Source organism: Salmo salar, chromosome 19 (genome assembly GCF_965601325.2).
Source record: "Salmo salar chromosome 19, fSalSal1, whole genome shotgun sequence".
Classification (NCBI taxonomy): Eukaryota; Metazoa; Chordata; class Actinopteri; order Salmoniformes; family Salmonidae; genus Salmo; species Salmo salar.
Window position 1 is genome coordinate 47210209 of NC_138309.1, and position 27491 is coordinate 47237699.

A 27491-nucleotide genomic window follows, 5' to 3' on the forward strand; every position below is an offset into this window, starting at 1 on the left:
GGAATAGCATGTGCTTCAGTAAGGTTGGTTTGTTGGCGTTCATGGCCATTGTAGTCAATTATACCGCTGGAATGGAACATAAATCACAGAGGATAGATGTTGTGGTGGCAGCTGCAGAGAAGTACTTGGGATTGCAAGGATTTACTGCAGAACAGTTGCAGAGGGTGTTTAGTGGTAGTGTGCTGTCCTCCCAGACTGTTGATCTGGAGTAAGATTAGATAGGGTTAAATATTGGAATGTGGTGGTGTGGTTTTTGTTCTTATTTTGTGAGGGCTAATAGTTGCCAGGGTCATTTTCCTTTTCCTTTCGTAGGTAGGCCGTGAATGTCCTCACACTCCAGTACAGTAGGTGACGGTGTATGCACCTAAAAGTTGGATGCGATCCGCCAACCAAATTCTAAAGAAGAAGAAGTGACGTCATTGTTATGCGACCAGTGAAGAAATGGCGAGCAGCAAAAATAGTGTACTTCTCTCTTCTTTGGCGGAGTATGGAGACGACTCTGAGCCAGATTCCAACCCAGAAACCGAAGAAACAGGTAGATAATTTACTTTAGCTACTTATATCAGAGCATGTGAGCGGAGTTGAGCGGTAAGAAATCCCGCACATCGCCCATGGAGCAGTGGGCGCTTCAACACCCATCTATTTGTGTGACTACCTGGACCCACCATTTGTTGTTTTTAAAGTATTGAAACCAAACCATATAGATTTGAATGAAAAGTATTTGAATAAACATGAAAAGGGGAATGTAAGAAGCGCAACATAATTTGAAATAGGCTACATGTCATTAATTAAACAGCATATAAACACTAGGTTTAGTGTTAGGTCAGGAGCCAGACAGGAAGCCTAAGAAGGAACGAACATGAATTATTTAGTCTATATTATTTCAAGGTTATAGCCTAAGAAGGAACGAACATGAATTATTTAGTCTATATTATTTCAAGGTTATAGCCTACGAATAAATACATTGTGAAGCATTTGCGAGTGATACGCAATAGGTTGGTTGGGACATAAAGCGTTCAGCATTTAAACAACATTTCTTTGTGTTAAATCATTATAGTCTATAAATTGCCCATATAGGCTGTGACTTAGAATTAAATACAAATTAAACGAAAAATGACTTAGTACCTTTTTGAATGCATTTTTACAAACACGGGTTTGGTCAGTCTGTGGCATAGGCTCATGCGATGGTGCCTGGAGAGCATCAGGCAAGCAGCGGAGAATATCTTCTCTTCACCTGGAGAGCCACTGGGGAGCCTAAACACCCATTTGGACACTCTTGCCAGGCTGGGCAGAGATGCTAAACACCCTTTTGGACACTCTTGTCAGCCTGGGCAGGGATGCAGAGTTGTTTTTATTTTTCTATATGTAGGCCTAAAGGTTTTTTAGGCAAAATAACCCAATCAAAATGGAAATCTCCTTGAACATGGGAATATGGCAGGTCTATTGGGCCAATTATGGTCTATTGTATAGATCAGGGTTTATCAACTGGTGGGCCCCCCAAAGTATTAGATTGTTTTCATATTTTATTTATTTTTTTACGACATGCAAAAAGTCCCAAATGCAATGTCCCAAGAAGCAAGTTGCTCTACCTAAATAATGTAAAAGTTACATTTTAACTTAATTCATGAGGAGAGAGAATACGGGAGACGGTCAACTAATAAAGCAGGCAGCAGGCCATTTTGTGGTGCTGAAACGTAAAGCTGCACACGATCTTGTGGATGTCGGGTGAGATGGATGGGATTTTAATGCGCAGGAAGTCCGACATGTGAAAGCAGGTTCCTGCGTTCATAGAAGAAAATGAGGACTCGCAGGTGTAAGTTGATCCAAACATTGTTAGCACATAAAAACGTTTCTGTATTGTGCTGTATTCCTCTGAGCATGCCACCAAAAACGCACGCAGGGACTCGGCACTCCTGTGCGCATCCCTGATTTGGCTCGACATCAGGAATTCAATCAGCTCAGTTTGAATTGCGGCCTCATCCAGCGAGGGTATTGTTTTCATAGCAAGGCGGGAGAATTCTCCACCTGGGCGGACTGTGAGAGGATCACGTACAAATACCCTTGGGCAATGCTGTAATCTTCAAATCTGGTGGAGAAGTTGTCCCTCAGCTGCTGATAAAATCTTCCACCACCTCTGTGACAATGCTGCGGCCTTGTCCATCTGTCTGTCGTTTCGTCAGTGTGCTGAAGTGCAGTAGCCTTCCAGATGACAAGTCCAAGTCGAACAACTCATTTTTTAGAGTTAAGGCCTCAAGTTTTTCCTCAATGTACATCACTGTTTTCACTCTAACTTGTAACTGCAGATTTAACCCATTTAAGTGACAGAATATGTCAGCCAAAAAAGTAGTCTTTGTAGCTTGCAGTTAATGCTCTCTGCGTCGGGCGTCTGTCTGGGCAGGAACGCCACTTTGACAGTGCCTCATTCTAAATAAGACACACTGGCTTGGCATTGGTAAAGGACGGTGAGATGATCGCATATCTCTCTGTCCATTCTTCGCAGAAACTTCGATTTTCATTATCCACTTTTCTTTTGATACTTTCTGAGAGCAGCATTCTCTCTTGCTATCAAGTTAATTGTTCTGAACGAATGTTGACCTTAAAAAAGGTAGTGTAGGCTACAGTAGGCTACGGTGACCTGTTTTCCTCCACCAATCAACGCACAGAGAAATAGACAAATAATATTTGAATAGAGACATCTGTGATTTTATGAGCGTAATGTTATATGCTAATTATGTGCATCACCGCACTCCCTCTCTTGCTCTTGGTCCTCATCTTTGTAAGCCACATTGATTTAGCACCTGTGTGTTTTTATCAGTTTCTTTATGAAAATATTTAGCGAACTCCATGACAGTAGCTAAAGCAAGGGGCAACAGTAGCACACAAGTAGACTACAGATGCATGCTGGGCCGGGCCTACCGGCCTACAAATAATATTTGAATAGAGACATCATGTACTCTGACTCTGATATTGCATAGAAATGAGAATTTCACACCCAAATCTGTCCTAACTGAGACGAAAGTGGTTACCTGAAACTCGCATTGTGTAGGTTCAACAATGTTGCTGGTTTGCTACCTACCTAAATACTTTATCGATGTGTTAATGTTATTTTTCTAATGACCTTTGTCCCACAACACGGTAAACAAACACTGAATTATTATTCGTTAACTAAAGGTGTTGTGTGAACCCCGTACAGAATATAGCTAACTTTCTGTGTGGATGGAATAGGGGCATGTCATCAGCCTGCTAACGTTCCTATCTAGTATCTGAATGTGTCTCGTCCCGCAACGAGCTATTACTCCACATTCCTCCACATTCCTCGCAAGATCCCAAAAGACGGAACACTCCGGCACCTTTATAAAATCAGCGTTGAATAAACTCTCATTTGAATTTTTAACTTATCCATATTACGTTATCTAAACTCACTCTACCGGTTGTCCGCCAAGTTCGTCATTAATATGTTATGCCGTTGGACATTTTAGAAAAAATATTGAAAGGTTGTTGTTGTTATTATGTAAACAGGCTTTTAAAAAGTTTGCATCACCTGACTGCATGCTCACGCGATATTGAGACTTGTTGAGTTTGTGCAGGCATGGTTTTGCTCGTGTGTCAGGTGATAGAAATCAGAAAGGCATTACCAGAAAAAAACGTGTCAATAATACTTTTCTGTGGATTTTTTTGTCTAAAATTTCCAATGGCTAAAGGACCAACCAATTTGACAACCAGTAGAATAAATTCAAATGACAGTTTATTCAATTTACTGCCTATACAAAATGTTGATGAAGTAGAGGCGGACCTAATCCCAGCAAGCTAGCTTGCTATTGGGTCAGGAACCCGGCAATTGAATCCTGTCATGTTTCCAACCTGATAACCAAGCTCTTTGTCATTCTGCAGAGATCCATGGAGTAGGTCTGGTGTCGGCTGCCTATGGAGAGGACGACATTGGTCGGTTTGAGGATGGCGACGACAAGGCATCTGGAGACGAGGACAGTGGGGAGAGCTCCCGTAACTCCGTCGGTTCTCTTTCTCTTTCCAACTTAGTCAGTCTTTTTCACACAGCACCCTGCCAGAGGTATTTCTCAGTGTGTTTTGGGTCACTCAGGGATGTTAACCCTTTGCATTCTTGTCTTTGTAGGAAATGGAGTCTGACGAGGGGGGAGACACCGATGATTATAAGGTATTTGAACCCCCCCCTGATTGTCGAATGGTTTGGACTTATTTAATGTTTAAGGGGTCATGGGGCTCCCGAGTGGCGCAGCGGTCTAAGTCACTGCATCTCAGTGCTAGAGGCGTCACTGCAGATGCTGGTTCGATCCCGGGCTGTATCACGACCGGCCATGATCGGGAGTCCCATAGGGTGGCGGGTTAGGGGAGGCCGAGGTAGGCCGTCATTGTAAATAAGACTTTTTTTCTTAACTGACTTGCTTAGTTAAATAAAGGCTAATAATAATCAAGATTGTCTGTGGGGTGCAAAGAGAAGTGAAGATGGTTAACATTCCCTGTAGGTGCCACTAGGGGGACTGTTGCTCTATTATACGATTTGTCTTTATTGGCTGATACTTGAAGTCACAAGCCTTGCTGGAAGGCTACTGCTATCACTATGTACTGGTTCTACTAACCTAACATATAGAATTGTTCTAAGAAGGTCAAACCAAGGATAATATAGCTATTTGATTTTGTATTTGAAAAAAAATATGTTTTAATCAAAAATGATTTGATGAAACATTGAATTTGGCCTTACTGCTATTAGCCCATAGAAACACATTGAATAACAGTTTCACTTCATCGAACAAAAAAAATCTAAAAGAAGTTTGTCCTGAAGTGTCTGTTCTATATCTGAGAGATATAAGAAGAATCAGGAAACTATTTGTATATTTTTTCACATTAATTTTACTCCTTATGTTTGGCACTAAACTATCTCCATATATACTGTACTTTCACTCATTGTTTTAACCTGGTACTGGGGACCTTCAGACTAGTCTTGTGAAGCTTGTGGGCATTCTAGAGAAAAACAACCGATAGAAAACCTGATGTCTCTAGCTTAAAATGACGGCTATTCATGAGGATTTGTTTATTATTCAAATTAGATTTCCGCGGGCCGTGGAGTGCTAGGTGCTACTCAAACAAACAGAATCATTACAGGGCCAGGGCCACTTTAATAACATAGCATTATGTGTGTGTCTGACAATTGGCTATGCTACGAGGGGCCTATGATCAGGCCCTGGATACAATTTGTCTGCAGAACTGTAGCATTTCATAACACAGGAAGGGGGGGTCAGGTGGAGGACTGGTGAGGTGTGTGAGTGTGGGGGGAGGTCAGGTGGAGGACTGGTGAGGTGTGTGTGTGTGTGTGTCTTTTCAGGTCAGGTGGAGGACTGGTTCAGTGTGTGTGGGGGTCTTGGAGGGGGGGGTGGTGTGTGTGTCAGATGGACGACTGGTTCGGTGTGTGGGGGTCTTGGGGGGGAGGTCAGGTGGAGGACTGGTTCGGTGTGTGTGGGGGTCTTGGAGGGGGGGGTGGTGTGTGTGTCAGATGGACGACTGGTTCGGTGTGTGGGGGTCTTGGGGGGGAGGTCAGGTGGAGGACTGGTTCGGTGTGTGGGGGTCTTGGGGGGGAGGTCAGGTGGAGAACTGGTTCGGTGTGTGTGTGTGTTTGGGGGGGGGGGTCAGGTCAGGTGGAGGACTGGTTCAGTGTGTGTGGGGATCTTGGAGGGGGGGGTGGTGTGTGTGTCAGATGGACGACTGGTTCGGTGTGTGAGGGTCTTGGGGGGGGGGGGGGGAGGTCAGGTGGAGGCCTGGTTCGGTGTGTGTGTTTTGGGGGGGGTCAGGTCAGGTGGAGGACTGGCTCGGTGTGTTGTCTTTATGTCAGAGGGAGTGCTTGAGTTATGGTAAACCGACCCAGAACCTGACAAAGACTAAATCCGTAATGTGTTTTCACTAGCTACTACTTGTTTACTCCCTGTCTTATGATTTGATCCTGTATGTAGCTACTGTTGCCTTAGTGCTGAGACCCACTGTTATGAGTAATGCCTTGTCAGCCACACCATTGGTCCCCACTTTGTCCTAAGGGCCGAACTCCGTAACTGTGCGCTAAGTCATATTCAACTGCTACATCCTTGCTATTGTATCTTACAAGTCATCTAGTGTTGGGTTTAGATGACGCTAGTTTCCCTTAGGGAGATGTATCTAGCAGTAGGCTCTTGTGTGACTGTTGCACATTGCTTACTGGTAATCTAAGGGAGTTAAAGGCTTAGCAGTTTGTTCAAACACGTCTTCAACTCTTAGCCAGAACTTACTGGTATTAGCTTGTTTGTTGCACAAGCGTTGATTTATCTAGCCTCTACGTTCTCCTATCCACTGCATATACAATGGCTTTGATTAGATTGAATTGAGAAAATGCCATATCTGTGTTAGACATATGTGTGTGTCAAATAACAGGAGTAGTAGAATGGATTTATAAGGTGATTCATTTATAGAGCAGGATGTATATGGTGGGATACTTTTACTCTGGCCTGCTCTCTTTAGAGGGACCAGGAGTGGACTACTGCCACAGACTAGAAGAACCATGATGGAACCATGATGGAACCAACACTCCTTCTCTCCTTGGTCAATGAGAAGGCAGTGGGGTGGAAAGCGATGGGCGGAGGAGGTGTTGTCACCAAATGTGTCACATTTGTCTCTTGATCGTGTCAAGGACAGTGGAGAAAGAGTGGGGGTTGTTTGACTGTTTCTTGCCCCCTCTCTACCACCTTGATCTGTGTTTTTGCCGATAGTGAATATGCAGTAACCCAGAATAATGTCAGTTTGGCTGCGCTGTTAGTTCTGTTGCTATAGTTTCCTCTCTGGCTGAAAGTGCCATTCATTACAGTGAGATGGGGGGCAGGGGGGGGAAGAACCTCTGGTAACCACACCCCTTCCTGGGTCCTCCTGTCCTACTTAGTTTGGCCCTCGGGCCCTCTTCATGACAATTCTTGGATGTGTCCATGCAGTTGCTAGGTGACTGGGTGGCAGAAAGTGTATGTGTTCCAGTGAATAAGAGCACTGTTCCTTTCTGCTGAACCCCAAGTTCTGGCGAAGACGGGACATATTTTAGAAGCTGCTCAGATCGCCCCACCTCCTGCCAAGCCCCTTTTTTCACTAGAAAACTCTGGGGAAGTAGATAAAGGTCTCATTGCCAAAACCCTGAAGTATCCCTTTAAAGGCCCACCTCAGAGGAAGTTGCCGCACCTATTTAGAGTACTTCCTGTCCTCCACCTCGAAGACTGACGCAGGCTGCTAATAAATATTCAGGAATTGGGGGTTGGGATGTTGTGGTGACTTCCACGTGTAGCAGAGAAATGACACCAAATAGGCCACTGACTGACAGCTGTCAGTCACTAGCTCGCACGCTAACCTTAGCCAGTTAATGAAAGTTACAATGCATTCGGAAAGTATTCAGACCCCTTGACTTTTTCCACATTTTGTTACGTTACAGCCGTATTCTAAAATGGATTCCATTGTTTTTCCCCCCTCATCAATCTGCACACAATACCGAATAATGACATCACAATATCCCATCATGACAAAGAAAAAACTGATTTTTAGAAATGTTTACTCAAAAAATGTAAAATAACAACAGAATTGACAAAAGTATTCAGACCCTTTACTCAATACTTTGTTGAAGCGCCTTTGGCAGCAATTACAGCCTCGAGTCTTCTTGGGTATGACGCTACAAGCTTGGCACACCTGTATTTGGGGAGTTTCTCCCATTATTTTCTGCAGATCCTCGCAAGCTCTGTCAGGTTGGATGGGGTTTCGTTGCTGCACGGCTATTTTCCGGTCTCTCCACAGATGTTCAAGTCCGGGCTCTGGTTGGGCCACTCAAGGACATTCAGAGACTTGTCCCGAGGCCACTCCTGCATTGTCTTGGCTGTGTGCTTAGGGTCGTTGTCCTCTTCAAATCAAATGGTATTTGTCACATGCGCCACATACAACAGTGAAATGCTTATTTACAAGCCCTTAACCAACAATGCAGTTTAAAGAAAAATAAGTTTCAAGAAAAAATAGATAAGTAAAAAAATAAAAGTAAGAATGAATTAAAGAGCAGCAGTAAAATAACAATAGTGAGCCTATGTACAGGGGATACCGGTACAGAGTCAATGTGCGAGGGCACCGGTTAGTCGGTTGGAAGGTGAACCTTTGCCCCAGTCTGAGGCCCTGAGTGCTCAGGAGCAGGTTTTCATCAAGGATCTATCTGTACTTTGCTCCGTTCATCTTTGCCTCGATCCTGATCAAGTTGTAGAAACATCTCAAGGATGATCAATGGAAACGGGATGCACCTGAGCTCAATTTTGAGTCGCTTAGAAAAGTGTCTGAATACTTATGTAAATAAGGTATTTCTGTTTTTTATTTTCAATAAATTTTCTAACATTTCTAAAAACCTGTTTTTGCTTGGTCATTATGGGGGTATTGTGTGTAGATTTCTGACTATTTGAATTTTATTTAATACATTTTAGATTATGGCTGTAATGTAACAAAATGTGACAGAAGGCACTGTATCAATGCATTGTCTAAATTGCACAGCTATGTATCACTTTGCAGCCAGTGTTTGTGATTGCCATGCTGGTAGGTTGCAATTAATCCCGGCCTTTAAACTAAACGTAGGCTTGAAAATAATTTGCGCATAAGACTCACGAAAACATCTGAAGTCAGACGTTTAGATTTGGCACTTCAAGCCCAAATATATCATACTTTGACTAAAACTTATTGACTTACATCATTGTGCAACATCGCGGGTAAGCTCTGGCCATTGTCTTATAGCTCAAAAAAGTGGATTCCTACTGGTATGGGCATTTTAACAAGAAGATGTATAACTGGTATGGGCATTTTAACAAGAAGATGTATAACTGGTATGGGCATTTTAACAAGAAGATGTATAACTGGTATGGGCATTTTAACAAGAAGATGTATAACTGGTATGGGCATTTTAACAAGAAGATGTATAACTGGTATGGGCATTTTAACAAGAAGATGTATAACTGGTATGGGCATTTTAACAAGAAGATGTATAACTGGTATGGGCATTTTAACAAGAAGATGTATAACTGGTGTAATTGACAGTGCATCAACATCGACAGCAGCTGCGACGTTATGCTTCCTGGAGATCCAGGATAGTCCATGGTTCTTTTAGTGATGTGAAACCCCCCCTTTTGTGTGTTCTCTTCAGGAGATCCCAGAGGCAGAGAGGAGAGACCCCAATGAGCTGGTCGGTGAGTGTATATCACACACACACACACACACACACACACACACACACACACACACACACACACACACACACACACACACACACACACACACACACACCCAAACAGACAAATCAACACGTTTGCGATACAGACGGATACAATACAACTTGGTGTTAAATATTTCTTTATATTGTGGTAATTGAACATTAGATGCCAAAACTGTTTTTGGTTTGACTTAATGAGTAACTGATGTAGCTGGGAGTTCAGTAAGTCTTTGTCTTCAGACTGGGTAATTCAGCTTGTAAGTGTGTCATAGGGTAAAACCATTTGAATTCAATCATTTTAACAGCATCACTTTTGATTTTAAACCAAACTTTCCCATACACATTTGCCCATGGAAGAAGTGGTCAGAAAGGGACTTTTATGCCATAACATTCAGGAGATAATGGTGCTCAGAGTTGACCCATTTTGCATACCCTACCATACTATGAGACTTCCATGTCTTCATCACTGGAATATAATAGTTGTTTAATATCATTTAAAAGCTTACAACAGGGTTGTCTATTTTATAATTTCCCTCATCTTTTTTTTATGTCATTATTTTTACCTTTAACGTCAATTATCTAAAACCTGTAAACTCAGATTCTTTTCATATTGGCATATGTTGTAGCCTAGACCCTATTTTACATCTGAAGTTTTTGTTGTGCCCGCCATTGGTTGAGACACAACATGTTCTTAACCCAACCAGTCCCACTCATTTTAAACATTGCGTGTTTTTTAAAATTATTTTTGACCTTTATTTAACAAGGCAAGTCAGTTAAGAACAAATTCTTATTTTCAATGATGGCCTAGGAACGGTGGGTTAACTGCCTTGTTCAGGGGCAGAACGACACATTTTTACCTTGTCATCTCAGGGATTCGATTTTGCAACCTTACGGTTAACTAGTCTAACGCTCTAACCACTAGGCTATCCTGCCGCCCCGTGTTTGAGCTACAGACTTCTGGATTGTACCATTTGATTTGCCTATTTCTTCTGCGTCCGTAGATGCCAACTATTAGTATGTGTGATTAACGGAGGTTAATTAAGCTCCAGCGGTGTTTGTGAGACAAGGGCGGATCCCGAAGGGTTTCTTTTCAAAAACGTCTGTAGAGTCTGAATGATTTGAGCTACAAACTATTGATAGCTATTTGGAAGCTGAGACTCTCATGAGCACTCACATGTAACACAAGAGTCGTTAGACGGTAAGGGGTTCTTCTAAATAGAAGATGATAGGAAATCCCAGGACATGGTGTCTATAATACTGTAATAAGCTCACATAGTTGCTTTCACACGATTTAGCTGGTACACCATTTACTACCACAAAGATGGCCCCCAGTCCACCCACCGTTAAATGTCAACTTAAATGGTCATGTCTATTCTATTATCTATGTCTATGATTTCAATAGGTTTCCTATGGAGGATTGACAGTATAATTTAAAACAACAGATATTTCCATTCAAGTCAACATTCTCTGATGTGTGGATCTCCAACCATTTTTGTGGTACCTTTTTGAAAGTAGAAGTTTTTCCATTTTTGTACATTTATCAGCCTAACATGACACCCACCCTGTATTCAAGAGCACGTTGTGTCTCAGCTGATGGCGGGCCCAACACAGATACCTTAGATGATGTAAAATAGGGTCTAGGCTACAACATATGCTAATTTGAAAAGATCGGAGTTGACATGTTTAAAAAAAAAAAAATTATACTAATTGTTCATTGACGTGTGTGTGTGTGTGTGTGTGTGTGTTCAGAGCAGGAGAGAACACACTGCTCTATTAGGCCATTAAACAGTAGTACCAATCGGGTTGAAACCCAAATCATTTTCCAATCGTTTAGTTCGGAACAGAACCTTATTTTTTTTTTTTCGTTCCGTTCTGATTCTGTTACTTGAAAAATGTTGTTATTGTCCGGTTTTCGGTTCTGTACCCTGAACCGGTTCCAACCCCTGCTACCTATCACTCCCTCTACTGTGTGTGTGTGTGTGTGTGTGACTGTCTCATAGTGTGTGTATACGTGTCAGAGAGGGAAACTGTGTGTACACACGTACGACCCCACATCCAGGTGCCAAATTTCACACACATGATGTAATACAACACTAATCTCCCGTGTCACGCCCAAACTCTACTTTATGGGAGAGAGGATGGATGTGTATGATAGTTATGTTTGACCATTTGGAGTGGTCTGAATACCTACCTAGAACTAAGATCAAATCAAAGTTTATTTGTCACGTGCGCCGAATACAAGTGTAGACCTTACAATGAAATGCTTACTTACAGGCTCTAACGAACAGTGCAATTTCTAAGTTAAAAAAAGATATAAGGTGAACAATAGCTAAGTAAAGAAACAGAAACAACAGTAAAAAAGACAGTGAAAAATAACAGTAGCGAGGCTATGTACAGGCACTGGTTAGTCGGGCTGATTTAGGTAGTATGTAGATATGGTTAAAGTGACTATGCATATATGATAAACAGAGAGTAGCAACAGTGTAATAGAGGGTTTGGGGGGGGTTGGGGGGGGGGGGCACACAATGCAAATAGTCCGGGTAGCCATTTGATTACCTGTTCAGGAGTCTTATGGCTTGGGGGTAAAAACTGTTGAAAAGCCTTTTGGTCCTAGACTTGGCACTCCGGTACCGCTTGCCATGCGGTAGTAGAGAGAACAGTCTATGACTGGGGTGGCTGGGGTCTTTGACAATTTTTAGGGCCTTCCTCTGACACCGCCTGGTGTAGAGGTCCTGGATGGCAGGCAGCTTAGCCCCAATGATGTACTGAGCCGTACGCACTACCCTCTGTAGTGCCTTGCGGTCGGAGGCCGAGCAGTTGCCGTACCAGGCAGTGATGCAACCAGTCAGGATGCTCTCGATGTTGCAGCTGTAGAACCTTTTGAGGATCTGAGGACCCATGCCAAATCTTTTTAGTTTCCTGAGGGGGAATAGGCTTTGTCGTGACCTCTTCACAGCTGTCTTGGTGTGTTTGGACCATTCTAGTTTGTTGGTGATGTGGACACCAAGGAAGTTGAAGCTCTCAATCTGCGCCACTACAGCCCCGTCGATGAGAATGGGGGCATGCTCGGTCCTCCTTTTCCTGAAGTTCACAATCATCTCCTTAGTCTTGGTTATGTTGAGGGAGAGGTTGTTATTCTGACACCACCCGGTCAGGTCTCTGATCTCCCTATAGGCTGTCTCGTCATTGTCAGTGATCAGGCCCCCCACTGTTGTGTCGTCTGCAAATTTAATGGTGTTGGAGTCGTGCCTGGCCACGCAGTCGTGGGTGAACAGGGAGTACAGGAGGGGACTGAGCACGCACCCCTGGGGAGCTCCAGTGTTGAGGATCAGCGTGGCAGATGTTGCTATCTACCCTCACCACCTGGGGGCGGCCCGTCAGGAAGTCCAGGATCCAGTTGCAGAGGGAGGTGTTTAGTCCCAGGATCCTTAGCTTAGTGATGAGCTTTGAGGGTACTATGGTGTTGAACTCTGAGCTGTAGTCAATGAATAACATTCTCACATAGGTGTTCCTTTTGTCCAGGTGGGAAAGGGCAGTGTGGAGTGCAACTTCTTTTCCCCCGTTTTCGGATCCATCCCTCATCTCAGACATATTTTGGGTCTGATCTGTTCCACCTGAAATCCGAATCGCCAAAACAATTCTTCACCTGGGTATTGATTTTCCCAAAAAATGGGATCCGTGAACGCCTGTAGCTTGAGGTAGGCCTAGTCAGAGTTGATCATATAGGGCTGGGACCTCTTGTGGTTTAGAGAGCTGTGATTCAGACCGCTGTCTGCTATGTTCCTGTTACCTCACACACACACACTGCAGGCTGTGTTCATGTAAAGCATGCTAGGGCGTATGACTCGTCTGACTCGGTATGGTATTTTCTACTGCTCATTAGTGTACTTGCAGCCAAGTGCATATTTGTGTGTAGTGTGTTGTCACTGAGTACATCATGACTCTGTAATGGCTTCTGTCTGTTGACTCTCTTATGTGTGTGTGTATCTCTGTGTGTGTCGTGTTCACAGTCCTGTCGGTGCAGTTAGCCAGTAGGAGAGGGTAATGCCCTACCCCTCCCTATAGGGGTTTGTCATACCCTCTCCTCTCCCCCCTCCTCCCCACCACATCCTGCCTTGTCTGTAGGTGAGAGGGGTAACGCCCTTCCCCTCCCTATAGGGGTTTGTCATACCCCTCTCACCTACAGACAAGGCAGGATGCGGTGGAGAGGAGAGGGTAGGTCAAGCAGGGTAGTGTGAGGGTTCGGGGTTTGCTTTTGTTTCCACCTTAGCATCAAACAAGACGAGAGAGAGAGAAGTTTGAAAATAAAGAAGAGAGTAAATAGAGATTGAGGGGAGGGGGAGGGAGCCAGGAATGAGTTGGGTACATAGAGGAGCTTGTTGCCTACACACCATAGTGTATGTGACCTACGATACAGGCTAAAAGAGAACATCTGCGGTGTCGTGGTCCTAGAGGTTTAACTGATAGAAATGTTTTCATCTAAATTCACGCTCAGTCTTGTACCTTACTTATCTGTTCTCACATGCAAAGTTTACACACATTTTTGCTCAACCATTTAAAGCCTGTGATAGATTGACAGTGCTGAGTGCCCTCCCACTGATGAGGCTTTAGACTGATGGATGCCTGGCCTGGAGTCAGAAAGAGAAAGAAAGAAAGAAAGAAAGAAAGAAAGAAAGAAAGAAAGAAAGAAAGAAAGAAAGAAAGAAAGAAAGAAAGAAAGAAAGAAAGAAAGAAAGAAAGAAAGAAAGAAAGAAAGAAAGAAAGAAAGAAAGAAAGAGGAGAGAAAGGAGGGAAGACTGAAAAAAGGGCATCCTCTCTTCTCTACACAAGCCCCAACATACCCTCCCTGACTGGGTGTGGTAACTAGGTCTCATACCAGGACCAGATGGTCCTGAACACCGCACACGCATGCAGAACAACCTTCAGTTCAGAATTGCGTTGAACATGTTGATTCAACACACTAGTTTTACAGACATGATTTCTGGGTTCACCTCTAAAGAATGTAGCTACTAGACTGTCTGTAGTCTGCTCTTCTGATTGGTTCTTTTTCTGTGTTTCCGCCCCAGCTCTGTTCTCAGAGAAAGTGAGGAACATGTCACCTGACAAGATCCGGATCCCCCCTGAACCACCAGGACGCTGTTCCAGTCACCTACAGGTACCCACAGCCTACTTACCTGTATCAGTCACCTACAGGTACTCACAGCCTACTTACCTGTATCAGTCACCTACAGGTACTCACAGCCCTACTTACCTGTATCAGTCACCTACAGGTACTCACAGCCCTACTTACCTGTATCAGTCACCTACAGGTACTCACAGCCCTACTTACCTGTATCAGTCACCTACAGGTACTCACAGCCCTACTTACCTGTATCAGTCACCTACAGGTACTCACAGCCCTACTTACCTGTATCAGTCACCTACAGGTACTCACAGCCCTACTTACCTGTATCAGTCACCTACAGGTACTCACAGCCCTACTTACCTGTATCAGTCACCTACAGGTACTCACAGCCCTACTTACCTGTATCAGTCACCTACAGGTACTCACAGCCCTACTTACCTGTATCAGTCACCTACAGGTACTCACAGCCCTACTTACCTGTACCAGTCACCTACAGGTACTCACAGCCCTACTTACCTGTACCAGTCACCTACAGGTACCCACAGCCCTACTTACCTGTACCAGTCACTTACAGGTACCCACACCTTCCACTCACAGCCCTACTTACCTGTACCAGTCACCTACAGGTACTCTCAGCCCTAGTTAACTGTACCAGTCACCTGAACTGCAAAGCTATATGACTAGCTATCACTCTTGCATACCTGTGCAATTCCTATTTGTCTAAAGGGGTCTGGTCACCTGTTCTAAACAACCATCACTTGCACATTTGTCACACTGGCCTACAGCACCTCCAATTTAGCAGTGACCCAGTAAGCTCTCTGTCAACAAGTAGTAGACTGCTGGAGAAGGACAGGTATGGTGTACAGGAGGGAGGGAGGACAGGTAGGTAGGTGTATGGTGTACTGGAGGGAGGGAGGACAGGTAGGTAGGTGTATGGTGTACAGGAGGGAAGGAGGACAGGTAGGTAGGTGTATGGTGTACTGGAGGGAGGGAGGGAGGACAGGTAGGTAGGTGTATGGTGTACTGGAGGGAGGGAGGGAGGACAGGTAGGTAGGTGTATGGTGTACTGGAGGGAGGGAGGGAGGACAGGTAGGTAGGTGTATGGTGTACTGGAGGGAGGGAGGGAGGACAGGTAGGTAGGTGTATGGTGTACTGGAGGGAGGGAGGGAGGGAGGGAGGGAGGACAGGTAGGTAGGTGTATGGTGTACTGGAGGGAGGGAGGGAGGGAGGGAGGGAGGGAGGGAGGACAGGTAGGTAGGTGTATGGTGTACTGGAGGGAGGGAGGGAGGACAGGTAGGTGTATGGTGTACTGGAGGGAGGGAGGGAGGACATGTAGGTAGGTGTATGGTGTACAGGAGGGAGGGAGGACAGGTAGGTAGGTGTATGGTGTACAGGAGGGAGGGAGGACAGGTAGGTAGGTGTACAGGAGGGAGGGAGGACAGGTAGGTAGGTGTATGGTGTACAGGAGGGAGGGAGGACAGGTAGGTAGGTGTATGGTGTACAGGAGGGAGGGAGGACAGGTAGGTAGGTGTATGGTGTACAGGAGGGAGGGAGGACAGGTAGGTAGGTGTATGGTGTACAGGAGGGAGGGAGGGAGGACAGGTAGGTAGGTGTATGGTGTACAGGAGGGAGGGAGGGAGGACAGGTAGGTAGGTGTATGGTGTACAGGAGGGAGGGAGGACAGGTAGGTAGGTGTATGGTGTACAAGAGGGAGGGAGGACAGGTAGGTAGGTGTACAGGAGGGAGGGAGGACAGGTAGGTAGGTGTATGGTGTACAGGAGGGAGGGAGGACAGGTAGGTAGGTGTATGGTGTACAGGAGGGAGGGAGGACAGGTAGGTAGGTGTATGGTGTACAGGAGGGAGGGAGGACAGGTAGGTAGGTGTATGGTGTACAGGAGGGAGGGAGGGAGGACAGGTAGGTAGGTGTATGGTGTACAGGAGGGAGGGAGGGAGGACAGGTAGGTAGGTGTATGGTGTACAGGAGGGAGGGAGGACAGGTAGGTAGGTGTATGGTGTACAAGAGGGAGGGAGGACAGGTAGGGGTATTTTTATTTGATTTATTTCACCTTTATTTAACCAGGTAGACTAGTTGAGAACAAATTCTCATTTACAACTGTGACCTGGCCAAGATAAAGCAAAGCAGTGCGACAAAAACAACAACACAGAGTTACACATGGGATAAACAAATGTACAGTCAATAACACAACACAAAATCTATGTACATTGTGTGCAAATGTCGTAAGATTAGGGAGGTAGGGCAATAAATAGGCCATTGAAGCGAAATAATTGCAATTTAGCATTAACACTGGAGTGAGAGAGGAGCAGATGATGATGTGCAAGTAGAGATACTGGGGTGCAAAAGAGCAAAAAAATAACAATATGGGGATTAGGTAGTTGGGTGGGCTATTTACAGATGGGCTGTGTACAGGTACAGTGATCGGTAAGCTGCTCTGACAGCTGATGCTTAAAGTTAGAGAGGGAGATAATAGTCTCCAGCTTCAGTGATTTTTGCAATTCGTTCCAGTCATTTGGCAGCAGAGAACTGGAAGGAAAGGCGGACAAAGGAGGTGTTGGCTTTGGGGATGACCAGTGAAATATACCTGCTGGAGTTTGTGCTATGGTGGGTGTTGCTATGGTGACCAGTGAGCTGAGATAAGGCAGGGCTTTACCTAGCAAAGACTTATAGATGACCTGGAGCCAGTGGGTTTGGTGACGAATATGAAGTTGTAGGTAGTATTTGGGGCTTTGGTGACAAAACGGATGGCACTGTGGTAGACTACATCCAATTTGCTGAGTAGAGTGTTGGAGGCTATTTTGTAAATTACATCGCTAAAGTCAAGGATCGGTAGGATACTCAGTTTTACGAGGGTATGTTTGGCAGCATGAGTGAAGGACGCTTTGTTGCGAAATAGGAAGCCGATTCTAGATTTAATTTTGGATTGGAGATGCTTAATGTGAGTCTGGAAGGAGAGTTTACAGTCTAACCAGACACCTAGGTGTTTGTAGTTGTCCACATATTCTAAGTCAGAACCGTCCAGAGTAGTGATGCTAGTCGGGCGGGCGGGTGTGGGCAGCAATCAGTTGAAGAGCATTCATTTAGTTTTACTAGCATTTAAAAGCAGTTGGAGGCCACGGAAGGAGTGTGGTATGGCATTAAAGCTCGTTTGGAGGTTTGTTAACAGAAGGGCCAGATGTATACAGAATGGGGTCGTCTGCGTAGAGGTGGATCAGGGAATCACCAGCAGCAAGAGCGACATCATTGATATACAGAGAAAAGAGTCGGCCTGAGAATTGAACCCTGTGGCACCCCCAGAGACTGCCAGAGATCCAGACAACAGGCCCTCCGATTTGACACACTGAAGTCTATCTGAGAAGTAGTTGGTGAACCAGGCGAGGCAGTCATTTGAGAAACCAAGGCTATTGAGTCTGCCGATAAGAATGTAGTGATTCAGAGTCGAAAGCCTGGGCCAGGTCGATGAAGATGGCTGCACAGTACTGTCTTTTATCAATGGCGGTTATGATATTGTTTAGGACCTTGAACGTGGCTGAGGTGCACCAATGACCAGCTCGGAAACCAGATTGCATAGTGGAGAAGGTACGGTGGGATTCGAAATGGTCAGTGATCTGTTTGTTAACTTGGCTTTTGAAGATTTTAGAAAGGCAGGGCAGGATGGATATAGGTCTAACATTTTGGGTCTAGACTGTCTCCCCCTTTGAAGAGGAGGATGACCGCGGCAGCTTTCCAATCTTTGGGGATCTCAGACGATACGAAAGAGAGGTTGAACAGGCAAGTAATAGGGGTTGCAACAGTTTCGGCTGATAATTTTAGAAAGAGAGGGTCCAGATTGTCTCGCCCAGCTGATTTGTAGGGATCCAGATTTTGCAGCTCTTTCAGAACATCAGCTATCTGGATTTGGGTGAAGGAGAAGCGGGGGGGGGGGGGGGCTTGGGCCAGTTGCTGCGGGGGGGTGCAGAACTGTTGGCCGGGGTAGGGTAGCCAGGTGGAAAGCATGGCCAGCCATAGAAAAAGGCTTATTGAAATGATCCATTATCGTAGATCTATTGGTGGTGACAGTGTTTCCTAGCCTCAGTGCAGTGGGCAGCTGGGAGGAGGTGCTCTTCTTCTCCATGGACTTTACGGTGTCCCAAAGCTTTTTGGAATTAGTGCTACAGGATGCAAATTTCTGTTTGAAAAAGCTAACCTTGGCTTTCCTAACTGACTGTGCATATTGGTTCCTGACTTCCCTGAAAAGTTGCATATTGCGGGGGCTATTCAATGCTAATGTAGTACACCACAGGATGCTTTTGTGCTGGTCAAGGGCAGTCAGGTCTGGAGTGAACCAAGGGCTATATCTGTTCTTAGTTCTATATTTTTTGAATGGGCATGCTTATTTAAGATGGTGAGGAAAGCACTTTTAAAGAGCAACTAGGCATCCTCTACTGACAGGATGAGGTCAATATCCTTCCAGGATACCTGGGCCAGGTCGGTTAGAAAGGCCTGCTCGCTGAAGTGTTTATTGGAGCGTTTGACAGTGATGAGGGATGGTTGTTTGACCACGGACCCATTACGGATGCAGGCAATGAGGCAGTGATCGCTGAGATTGTGGTTGAAGACAACAGAGGTGTATTTAGAGGGCAAGTTGGTCAGAATGATATCTATGAGGGTGTCCGTGGTTACAGATTTAGGGTTGTACCTGGTAGGTTCCTTTATAATTTGTGTGAGATTGAGGGCATCTAGTTTAGATTGTAGGATGGCCGGGGCGTTAAGCATATCCCAGTTTAGGTCACCTAACAGTACAAACTCTGAAGATAAATGGGGGGCAATCAATTCACATATGGTGTTCAGGGCACAGCTGGGGGCTGAGGGGGGTCTATAACAAGCAGCAACTGACTTATTTCTGGAAAGGTGGATTTTTAAAAGTAGAATCTCGAACTGTTTGGGCACAGACCTGGATAGTATGACAAAACTCTGCAGGCTGTCCTCTGCAGTAGATTGCAACTCTGCCACCATTGGCAGTTCTATCTTGTCGGAAAATGTAATTGGGGATGGAAATATCAGCATTTTTGGTGGCCTTCCTAAGCCAAGTGTATGGCCTACTGGAGGCAGGACAGGTAGGTGTATGGCCTACTGGAGGCAGGACAGGTAGGTGTATGTATGGCCTACTGGAGGCAGGACAGGTAGGTGTATGTATGGCCTACTGGAGGCAGGACAGGTAGGTGTATGTATGGCCTACTGGAGGCAGGACAGGTAGGTGTATGTATGGCCTACTGGAGGCAGGACAGGTAGGTGTATGTATGGCCTACTGGAGGCAGGACAGGTAGGTGTATGTATGGCCTACTGGAGGCAGGACAGGTAGGTGTATGTATGGCCTACTGGAGGCAGGACAGGTAGGTGTATGTATGGCCTACTGGAGGCAGGACAGGTAGGTGCATGTATGGCCTACTGGAGGCAGGACAGGTAGGTGCATGTATGGCCTACTGGAGGCAGGACAGGTAGGTGCATGTATGGCCTACTGGAGGCAGGACAGGTAGGTGTATGTATGGCCTACTGGAGGCAGGACAGGTAGGTGTATGTATGGCCTACTGGAGGCAGGACAGGTAGGTGCATGTATGGCCTACTGGAGGCAGGACAGGTAGGTGCATGTATGGCCTACTGGAGGGAGGACCGGTAGGTGTATGTATGGCCTACTGGAGGCAGGACAGGTAGGTGTATGTATGGCCTACTGGAGGCAGGATAGGGAGGTGTATGTATGGCCTACTGGAGGCAGGACAGGTAGGTGTATGTATGGCCTACTGGAGGCAGGACAGGTAGGTGCATGTATGGCCTACTGGAGGCAGGACAGGTAGGTGCATGTATGGCCTACTGGGGGCAGGACAGGTAGGTGCATGTATGGCCTACTGGAGGCAGGACAGGTAGGTGCATGTATGGCCTACTGGAGGGAGGACCGGTAGGTGTATGGCCTACTGGAGGGCGGACCGGTAGGTGTGTGGTGTACTGGAATTGGGCTGGGTATGAGATAAACACTGGTTTCCAGGTAGTACATTTCCTCTCCTGCCAATGCCTGAGCTTCGTTCAATGCCAGCTGCCAGGCAAGCAGCATTCTGCAGTTGTTGGTAAATGTTCCACAATGTTCTGCTGGAGAGCAGAGTCCTCCAGTGAGAGAATAACATCAACATGTAGGAAAAGACCAGCAGGTCATCTCACAGTGGTCAGCACTCTGTCACAGTCCACAATCCTCCTCTCTCGACAGTCTCTCTGACTCTGGTCCATCGTTTCCCTCAGAAATAAGTTTGCATTCCTATGTAGACATTGCCATTATGCACAGATCTAGGATTAGCGTATCCTCCCAAAATCTTAGTCCGATCCGTAAGGGAGAAGTCTGCCAAACTTAGTGAAGTGAACATAACTCTTGTTGGGTAGGTGTTGGGGCAGGTGAGGGTGTGGCTGACTGACTGAGTGAACAGTTCAGCACCATATAGCGTTGCCTCAGGGTGTGAACACACCCTAACACCCCTCTATCTAGTGAATCAGTGATGATGAATCACTATCTGGATATCCCTCACCTCAGGCTGCATCTAACACCAGCACACACACACAGGAAGGGGACTGTTTGACTCGGGGCCCATGCGGAGCCAGGTTTTAGTCTGTCTTGTGTTTAGTACAGTGAAGGGGAAAAGTATTTGATCCCCTGCTGATTTTGTACGTTGGCCCACTGACAAAGAAATGATCAGTCTATAATTTTAATGGTAGGTTTATTTGAACAGTGAGAGACAGAATAACAACAAAAAAATCCAGAAAAACGCATGTCAAATATGTTGAGATCTTGCATGGAGCCCCAGGCTGAGGGAGATGGACAGTTCTTTTGTGTTTCTTCCATTTGCGAATAATCGCACCAAGCTGCTTGGTGATGGTCTTGTAGCCCATTCCAGCCTTGTGTAGGTCTACAATCTTGTCCCTGACATCCTTGGAGAGCTCTTTGGTCTTGGCCATGGTGGAGAGTTTGGAATCTGATTGATTGATTGTTTCTGTGGACAGGTGTCTTTTATGCAGGTAACAAGCTAAGATTAGGAGCACTCCCTTTAAGAGTGTGCTCCTAATCTCAGCTTGTTACCTGTATAAAAGACACCTGGGAGCCAGAAATCTTTCTGATTGAGAGGGGGTCAAATACTTATTTCCCTCATTAAAATGCAAATCAATTGATAACATTTTTGACATGCGTTTTTCTGGATTTTTTTGTTATTCTGTCTCTCACTGTTCAAATACACCTACCATTAAAATTATAGACTGATCATTTCTTTGTCAATGGGCAAACGTACAAAATCAGCAGGGGATCAAATACTTTTTTCCCTCACTGTAAAAGCTCATCATTTTGAACAGCCGTCACTACCATTGTTTCTCCGAAGAAGAGCTGTTCAACACTTCCATTGTCCTAGTACTTGGGCCAATTGAACTGACTGTTCTGAGTACTGTAGATACAGTAGTGCCATTACATTCCAATCCTCCATCTTGTCCGTTTTAAGGATAATTTATCATAGTGGATCCCCCAGGCTCCAGTTGACTGGCCCGGCTCCCTGGTTACCAAATATTTCCCTGAGGTATTAGGAACTTGTAGTAGGAACTTTCCTAGTGGGGATTTGAAACCTGTGTTACCGATGAGATATGTTGGTTTTCTGTCAACAGGTGAAGATCCAGAAGCTGTATGAGAAGAATCTACATGGAGACTTTGACACAAACAACCACATTCAGAGGAAAAAAGAGTTCAGGAATCCCAGGTACACACACACACACAGATTCCTAGAGTTATGATCCTATCGATGATACACATGTTGCTTTTCCAAATACATTTGCTGACATGTCTTTGTGTCTATCCAGTATCTATGAGAAACTCATCCAGTTCTGTGGCATAGATGAACTGGGAACCAACTACCCTAAAGACATGTTTGATCCTCACGGCTGGTCAGAGGACTCTTACTATGAGGCACTGGGTAAGGAGGTCATTGGTGCGTTGGTGGCTGTATGTGCTTGCCAGTCAGTCCTATCAACTGAACAGTTTTCGTTCTCTCCCTGCAGCCAAAGCTCAGAAAGTAGAGATGGATAAACTGGAGAAAGCCAAGAAGGACAGGACGAAGGTGAGGACCACAGGCGTTTTAGTTGACTTGAAGAGGCCACCCGAGGTAATGTAAATTACAATACACACATTTTCAACCCCCCTCACAAAACTAACCCGTGCCTTCCTCTAACCACATGCTCAATCTCTGTTATACCAGTACAGAGAAAATAGCTTTTCCAACACTGTACGTTTACTGTGCTCCTGTTTCACTAATCACAGACAGGGCTGTTCTGTAATCAGTCTGTGCGTCAGGGGCATGTTGCCACAGACTGCCTGTACTTTATGTTCAAGTATCCTGCCAAGTGATTAAGTGTCACCACAACAGCCAGTCAGCACCGCCCAGCCCTCTGCAGTACGAGTGTGATAGTGTTTTGTCTTCTCTCTCCTAGATTGAGTTTGTGACGGCCACTAAGAAGGGCAGCAACCCCACCAACGCAGCAGTTCCCACAACCAATACTGCTGCTAGTACAGTTACAGGTACACACAACTACAGCGCCTTCAGAAAGTAATCATACCCCTTGACTCATTCCACATTTTGTTGTGCAACAGCCCCCACACTATAGAAACATTATCTTCCCTGATTTTTAGTGTGACCTTCCTAAAAGAGAAAAAAACGTAAGATTATATCTTTTTCCCGGTTCTCTCCCTTTCACTATTTCTTTCAATTTCAATTCAAAGGGCTTTATTTACATGGTGAAACATATGTTAACATTGCCAAAGCAAGTGAAATAGAAAATAAAAGTGAAATAAACAATAAAAACTTAACAGTAAACATTACACTCACTGAAGTTCCAAAAATAATAGACATTACAAATGTCATTATGTATGTATGTATGTATGTGTGTGTGTGTGTGTGTGTGTGTGTGTGTGTGTGTGTGTGTGTATATATGTGTGTGTATATATGCGTGTGTGTGTTGTAATGATCTGCAATAGTTAAAGTCAAAAGGAAAAATAAATTAACATAAATATGGGTTGTATTTACAATGGTGTTTGTTCTTCACTGGTTCCCTTTTCTTGTGGTAACAGGTCACACATCTTGCTGCTGTGCTGGCACACTGTGGTATTTCACCCAGTAGATATGGGAGTTTATCAAAATTGTATTTGTTTTCAAATTCTTTGTGGATCTGTGTAATCTGAGGGAAATATGTGTCTCTAATATGGTCATACATTTGGCAGGAGGAAGTGCAGCTCAGTTTCTACCTCATTTTGTGGGCAGTGTGCACATAGCCTATCTTCTCTTGAGAGCCAGGTCTACGACGGCCTTTCTCAATAGCAAGGCTATGCTCACTGAGCCTGTACATAGTCAAAGCTTTCCTTAAGTTTGGGTCAGTCACAGTGGTCAGGTATTCTGCCACTTTGTACTCTCTGTTTAGGGCCAAATAGCATTCTAGTTTGCTCAGTTTTTTTGTAAATTCTTTCCTATGTGTCAAGTAATTATCTCGCGCGTGCTCTCCCGCACTCCCGCGCTCGCTCTCCCGCTCTCGCACTCTCCCTGCTCTCTCCCGCTCTCTGTGCTCTCTCCCGCTCTCTGTGCTCTCTTCCGCTCTCTGTGCTCTCTCCCGCTCTCTGTGCTCTCTCCCGCTCTCTGTGCTCTCTCCCGCTCTCTGTGCTCTCTGTGCTCTCTCCCGCGCTCTGTGCTCTCTCCCGCGCTCTGTGCTCTCTGTGCTCTCTCCCGCGCTCTGTGCTCTCTCCCGCGCTCTGTGCTCTCTCCCGCGCTCTGTGCTCTCTCCCGCGCTCTGTGCTCTCTCCCGCGCTCTGTGCTCTCTCCCGCGCTCTGTGCTCTCTCCCGCGCTCTGTGCTCTCTCCCGCGCTCTGTGCTCTCTCCCGCGCTCTGTGCTCTCTCCCGCGCTCTGTGCTCTCTCCCGCGCTCTGTGCTCTCTCCCGCGCTCTGTGCTCTCTCCCGCGCTCTGTGCTCTCTGTGCTCTGTGCTCTCTGTGCTCTCTCCCGCGCTCTGTGCTCTCTCCCGCGCTCTGTGCTCTCTGTGCTCTCTCCCGCGCTCTGTGCTCTCTGTGCTCTCTCCCGCGCTCTGTGCTCTCTGTGCTCTCTCCCGCGCTCTGTGCTCTCTCCCGCGCTCTGTGCTCTCTGTGCTCTCTCCCGCGCTCTGTGCTCTCTGTGCTCTCTCCCGCGCTCTGTGCTCTCTGTGCTCTCTCCCGCGCTCTGTGCTCTCTGTGCTCTCTCCCGCGCTCTGTGCTCTCTCCCGCGCTCTGTGCTCTCTCCCGCGCTCTGTGCTCTCTGTGCTCTCTCCCGCGCTCTGTGCTCTCTGTGCTCTCTCCCGCGCTCTGTGCTCTCTGTGCTCTCTCCCGCGCTCTGTGCTCTCTGTGCTCTCTCCCGCGCTCTGTGCTCTCTGTGCTCTCTCCCGCGCTCTGTGCTCTCTGTGCTCTCTCCCGCGCTCTGTGCTCTCTGTGCGCTCTCCCGCGCGCGCTCTCGATCTCGCTCTCCCGCGCGCGCTCTCGATCTCGCTCTCCCGCGCGCGCTCTCGATCTCGCTCTCCCGCGCGCGCTCTCGATCTCGCTCTCCCGCGCGCGCTCTCGATCTCGCTCTCCCGCGCGCGCTCTCGATCTCGCTCTCCCGCGCGCGCTCTCGATCTCGCTCTCCCGCGCGCGCTCTCGATCTCGCTCTCCCGCGCTCTCGATCTCGCTCTCCCGCGCGCGCTCTCGCTCTCCCGCGCGCGCTCTCGCTCTCCCGCGCGCGCTCTCGCTCTCCCGCGCCCGCTCTCGCTCTCCCGCGCCCGCTCTCGCTCTCCCGCGCCCGCTCTCGCTCTCCCGCGCCCGCTCTCCCGCGCCCGCTCTCCCGCTCTCGCTCTCCCGCGCCCGCTCTCGCTCTCCCGCTCTCGCTCTCCCGCGCTCGCTCTCGCTCTCGCTCTCGCTCGCTCTCGCTCTCTCCCGCTCTCGCTCTCGCTCGCTCTCGATCTCGCTCTCTCCCGCTCTCGCTCTCGCTCTCTCCCGCTCTCGCTCTCGCTCTCTCCCGCTCTCGCTCTCTCCCGCTCTCGCTCGCTCTCGCTCTCTCCCGCTCTCGCTCTCGCTCGCTCTCGATCTCGCTCTCTCCCGCTCTCGATCTCGCTCGCTCTCGATCTCGCTCTCTCCCGCTCTCGCTCTCGCTCTCTCCCGCTCTCTCTCGATCTCGCTCTCTCTCGATCTCGCTCGCTCTCTCCCGCTCTCTCTCGATCTCGCTCTCTCTCGATCTCGCTCGCTCTCTCCCGCTCTCTCACGCTCTTGATCTCTCTCCCTCTCCCGTTCTCGTTCTCTCCCGTTCTCGATCTCGCTCTCTCTCCCGTTCTCGCTCTCTCTCGTTCTCTCCCGATCTCGCTCTCTCTCGTTCTCTCCCGATCTCGCTCTCTCGTTCTCTCCCGATCTCGCTCTCTCTCGTTCTCTCCCGATCTCGCTCTCTCTCGTTCTCTCCCGATCTCGCTCGCTCGCTCGTTCTCTCCCGATCTCGCTCGCTCTCTCTCCCGTTCTCGCTCGCTCGCTCTCCCGTTCTCTCCCGATCTCGCTCGCTCTCTCTCCCGTTCTCTCCCGATCTCGCTCGCTCTCTCTCCCGTTCTCTCCCGATCTCGCTCGCTCTCTCTCCCGTTCTCGATCTCGCTCTCTCTCCCCTTCTTTGCGTTCTCTGACCTCGCTCTCCCCCATCCTTGCTCTCTCTCCTGTCCTCTCTCTCGCTCTCCCTATCCTCTCTTTCTCACCCGTCCTCTCTCTCTCCCTCACCAGAAGCTCAGAAGAGGAAAAGTAAGTGGGACTCTGCGGTGCCCGTGACCCTGGCCCAGCCCGCCCTGCTCACTACCACGGCAACCCTGCCAGCGGTTGTCTCCGTGACGACCACCGCCAGCGGAACCAAGACCACCGTAATCTCTGCCGTAGGCACCATCCTGAAGAAAGCCAAGTAGTGAACAGGGAGGAAGTGTGTGTTTTGGATGGATGAGAGGATGGATGAGAACGTGTGTAAGCGAGAGAAGTGTGTTGGTGTGTATGGTCCTGTATGACTGTATTGCTATGAGAGAGAATGTCTTCCGACAATATGGAATATTTCTATATTCATCTAGCCATACAAGACTTCTGCATCTCTCCTTCTGTCTCTGGGATGTTGGATCTACAGCATATGGTGAAAGGACTCCATCCTGTCTCTGGGATGTTTGATCTATATCATATGGTCAAAGGACTCCATCCTGTCTCTGGGATGTTTGATCTATATCATATGGTCAAAGGACTCCATCCTGTCTCTGGGATGTTTGATCTATATCATATGGTCAAAGGACTCCATCCTGTCTCTGGGATGTTTGATCTATATCATATGGTCAAAGGACTCCATCCTGACTTGAGATTTAATAAGACTCTTTGTCTGTACATTTTTATTTATATCAATGTGAGATTCCTCTTTCATCCAGCTCACCAGTCAGCACCCTGTTGAAGTTATGCATTGATCTGTTTGTGTTTCTGTCAGCTAGAAACTGGGTTTAGATGTTAGCTAAAGACTGTCCATTGGGAAAACCATCCTACCTAGGAAGTAACCTAGTTATGGCATAAGTTAGTCTCATGTCTGAAACTTGAAGTTAGTCTCTCTTCCATCCTCCAGTAAAGTGGTTTCTTACACTATCTACCCACCTGTTATGGTAAAGTATATATTTGTATTATTTTTGGCCTCTACAAAATTTCTGTTCTACCCACAGTGTATATATGGGCTGTGTTTTGACCATGTACTGGAATGTGGTCTAGTGAAGATGAAAGGGGAATACTCAGACTATGGATATTTGCATCAACGTTCCTTGCCTCATTTAATTTTATTTTAAATGGCCTATTCAAAGAGCTTAGGGGGAATCATTTTTACAAATGTACATATATATCGCTGATGATGATGGTGGTATGGTCAATAAAATAAACGTCATACTGCCTTTTCAATCGGAGTGTGCGCCCGTTCTTGTACACTTGTCTTGGCTTCAATAGCATCTGTCTTTCATACATAATGTAAGATAATAGTACACTGCTCAAAAAAATAAAGG

General features: G+C 46.6%; 1 protein-coding gene across 6 annotated transcripts; it reads left to right on the forward strand.

Moving 5' to 3' along the window:
• Positions 1-396: 396 nt before the first annotated feature.
• LOC106578870 (SAP30-binding protein) lies at positions 397-26804 on the forward strand. Of its 6 annotated transcripts, none has more exons than XM_082965751.1 (10): positions 397-535; positions 3892-4037; positions 4133-4174; positions 9200-9242; positions 14332-14420; positions 22072-22163; positions 22264-22376; positions 22462-22565; positions 22891-22978; positions 26206-26804. In XM_082965751.1, the coding sequence occupies exons 1-10, from the start codon at positions 442-444 to the stop codon at positions 26379-26381; spliced, it is 987 nt and encodes a 328-aa protein (XP_082821877.1). In that variant the 5' UTR covers positions 397-441; the 3' UTR covers positions 26382-26804. The 6 variants fall into 6 exon arrangements, with proteins under 6 accessions (XP_082821877.1, XP_082821878.1, XP_082821879.1 ...); XM_082965752.1 differs by having other exon boundaries at positions 26209-26804; XM_082965753.1 differs by having other exon boundaries at positions 22462-22520.
• The last annotated feature ends 687 nt before the right edge of the window (positions 26805-27491 follow it).

Bases quoted from the DNA above. Each gene is read 5' to 3' on its own strand.
- LOC106578870 (XM_082965751.1), top strand. From the start codon at position 442: ATGGCGAGCAGCAAAAATAGTGTACTTCTCTCTTCTTTGGCGGAGTAT. The intron at 4,038-4,132 runs GTCAGTCTTTTT...TTGTCTTTGTAG, and splicing joins CTCTTTCTCTTTCCAACTTA to GAAATGGAGTCTGACGAGGG. The intron at 22,164-22,263 runs GTACACACACAC...GTGTCTATCCAG, and splicing joins AAAGAGTTCAGGAATCCCAG to TATCTATGAGAAACTCATCC.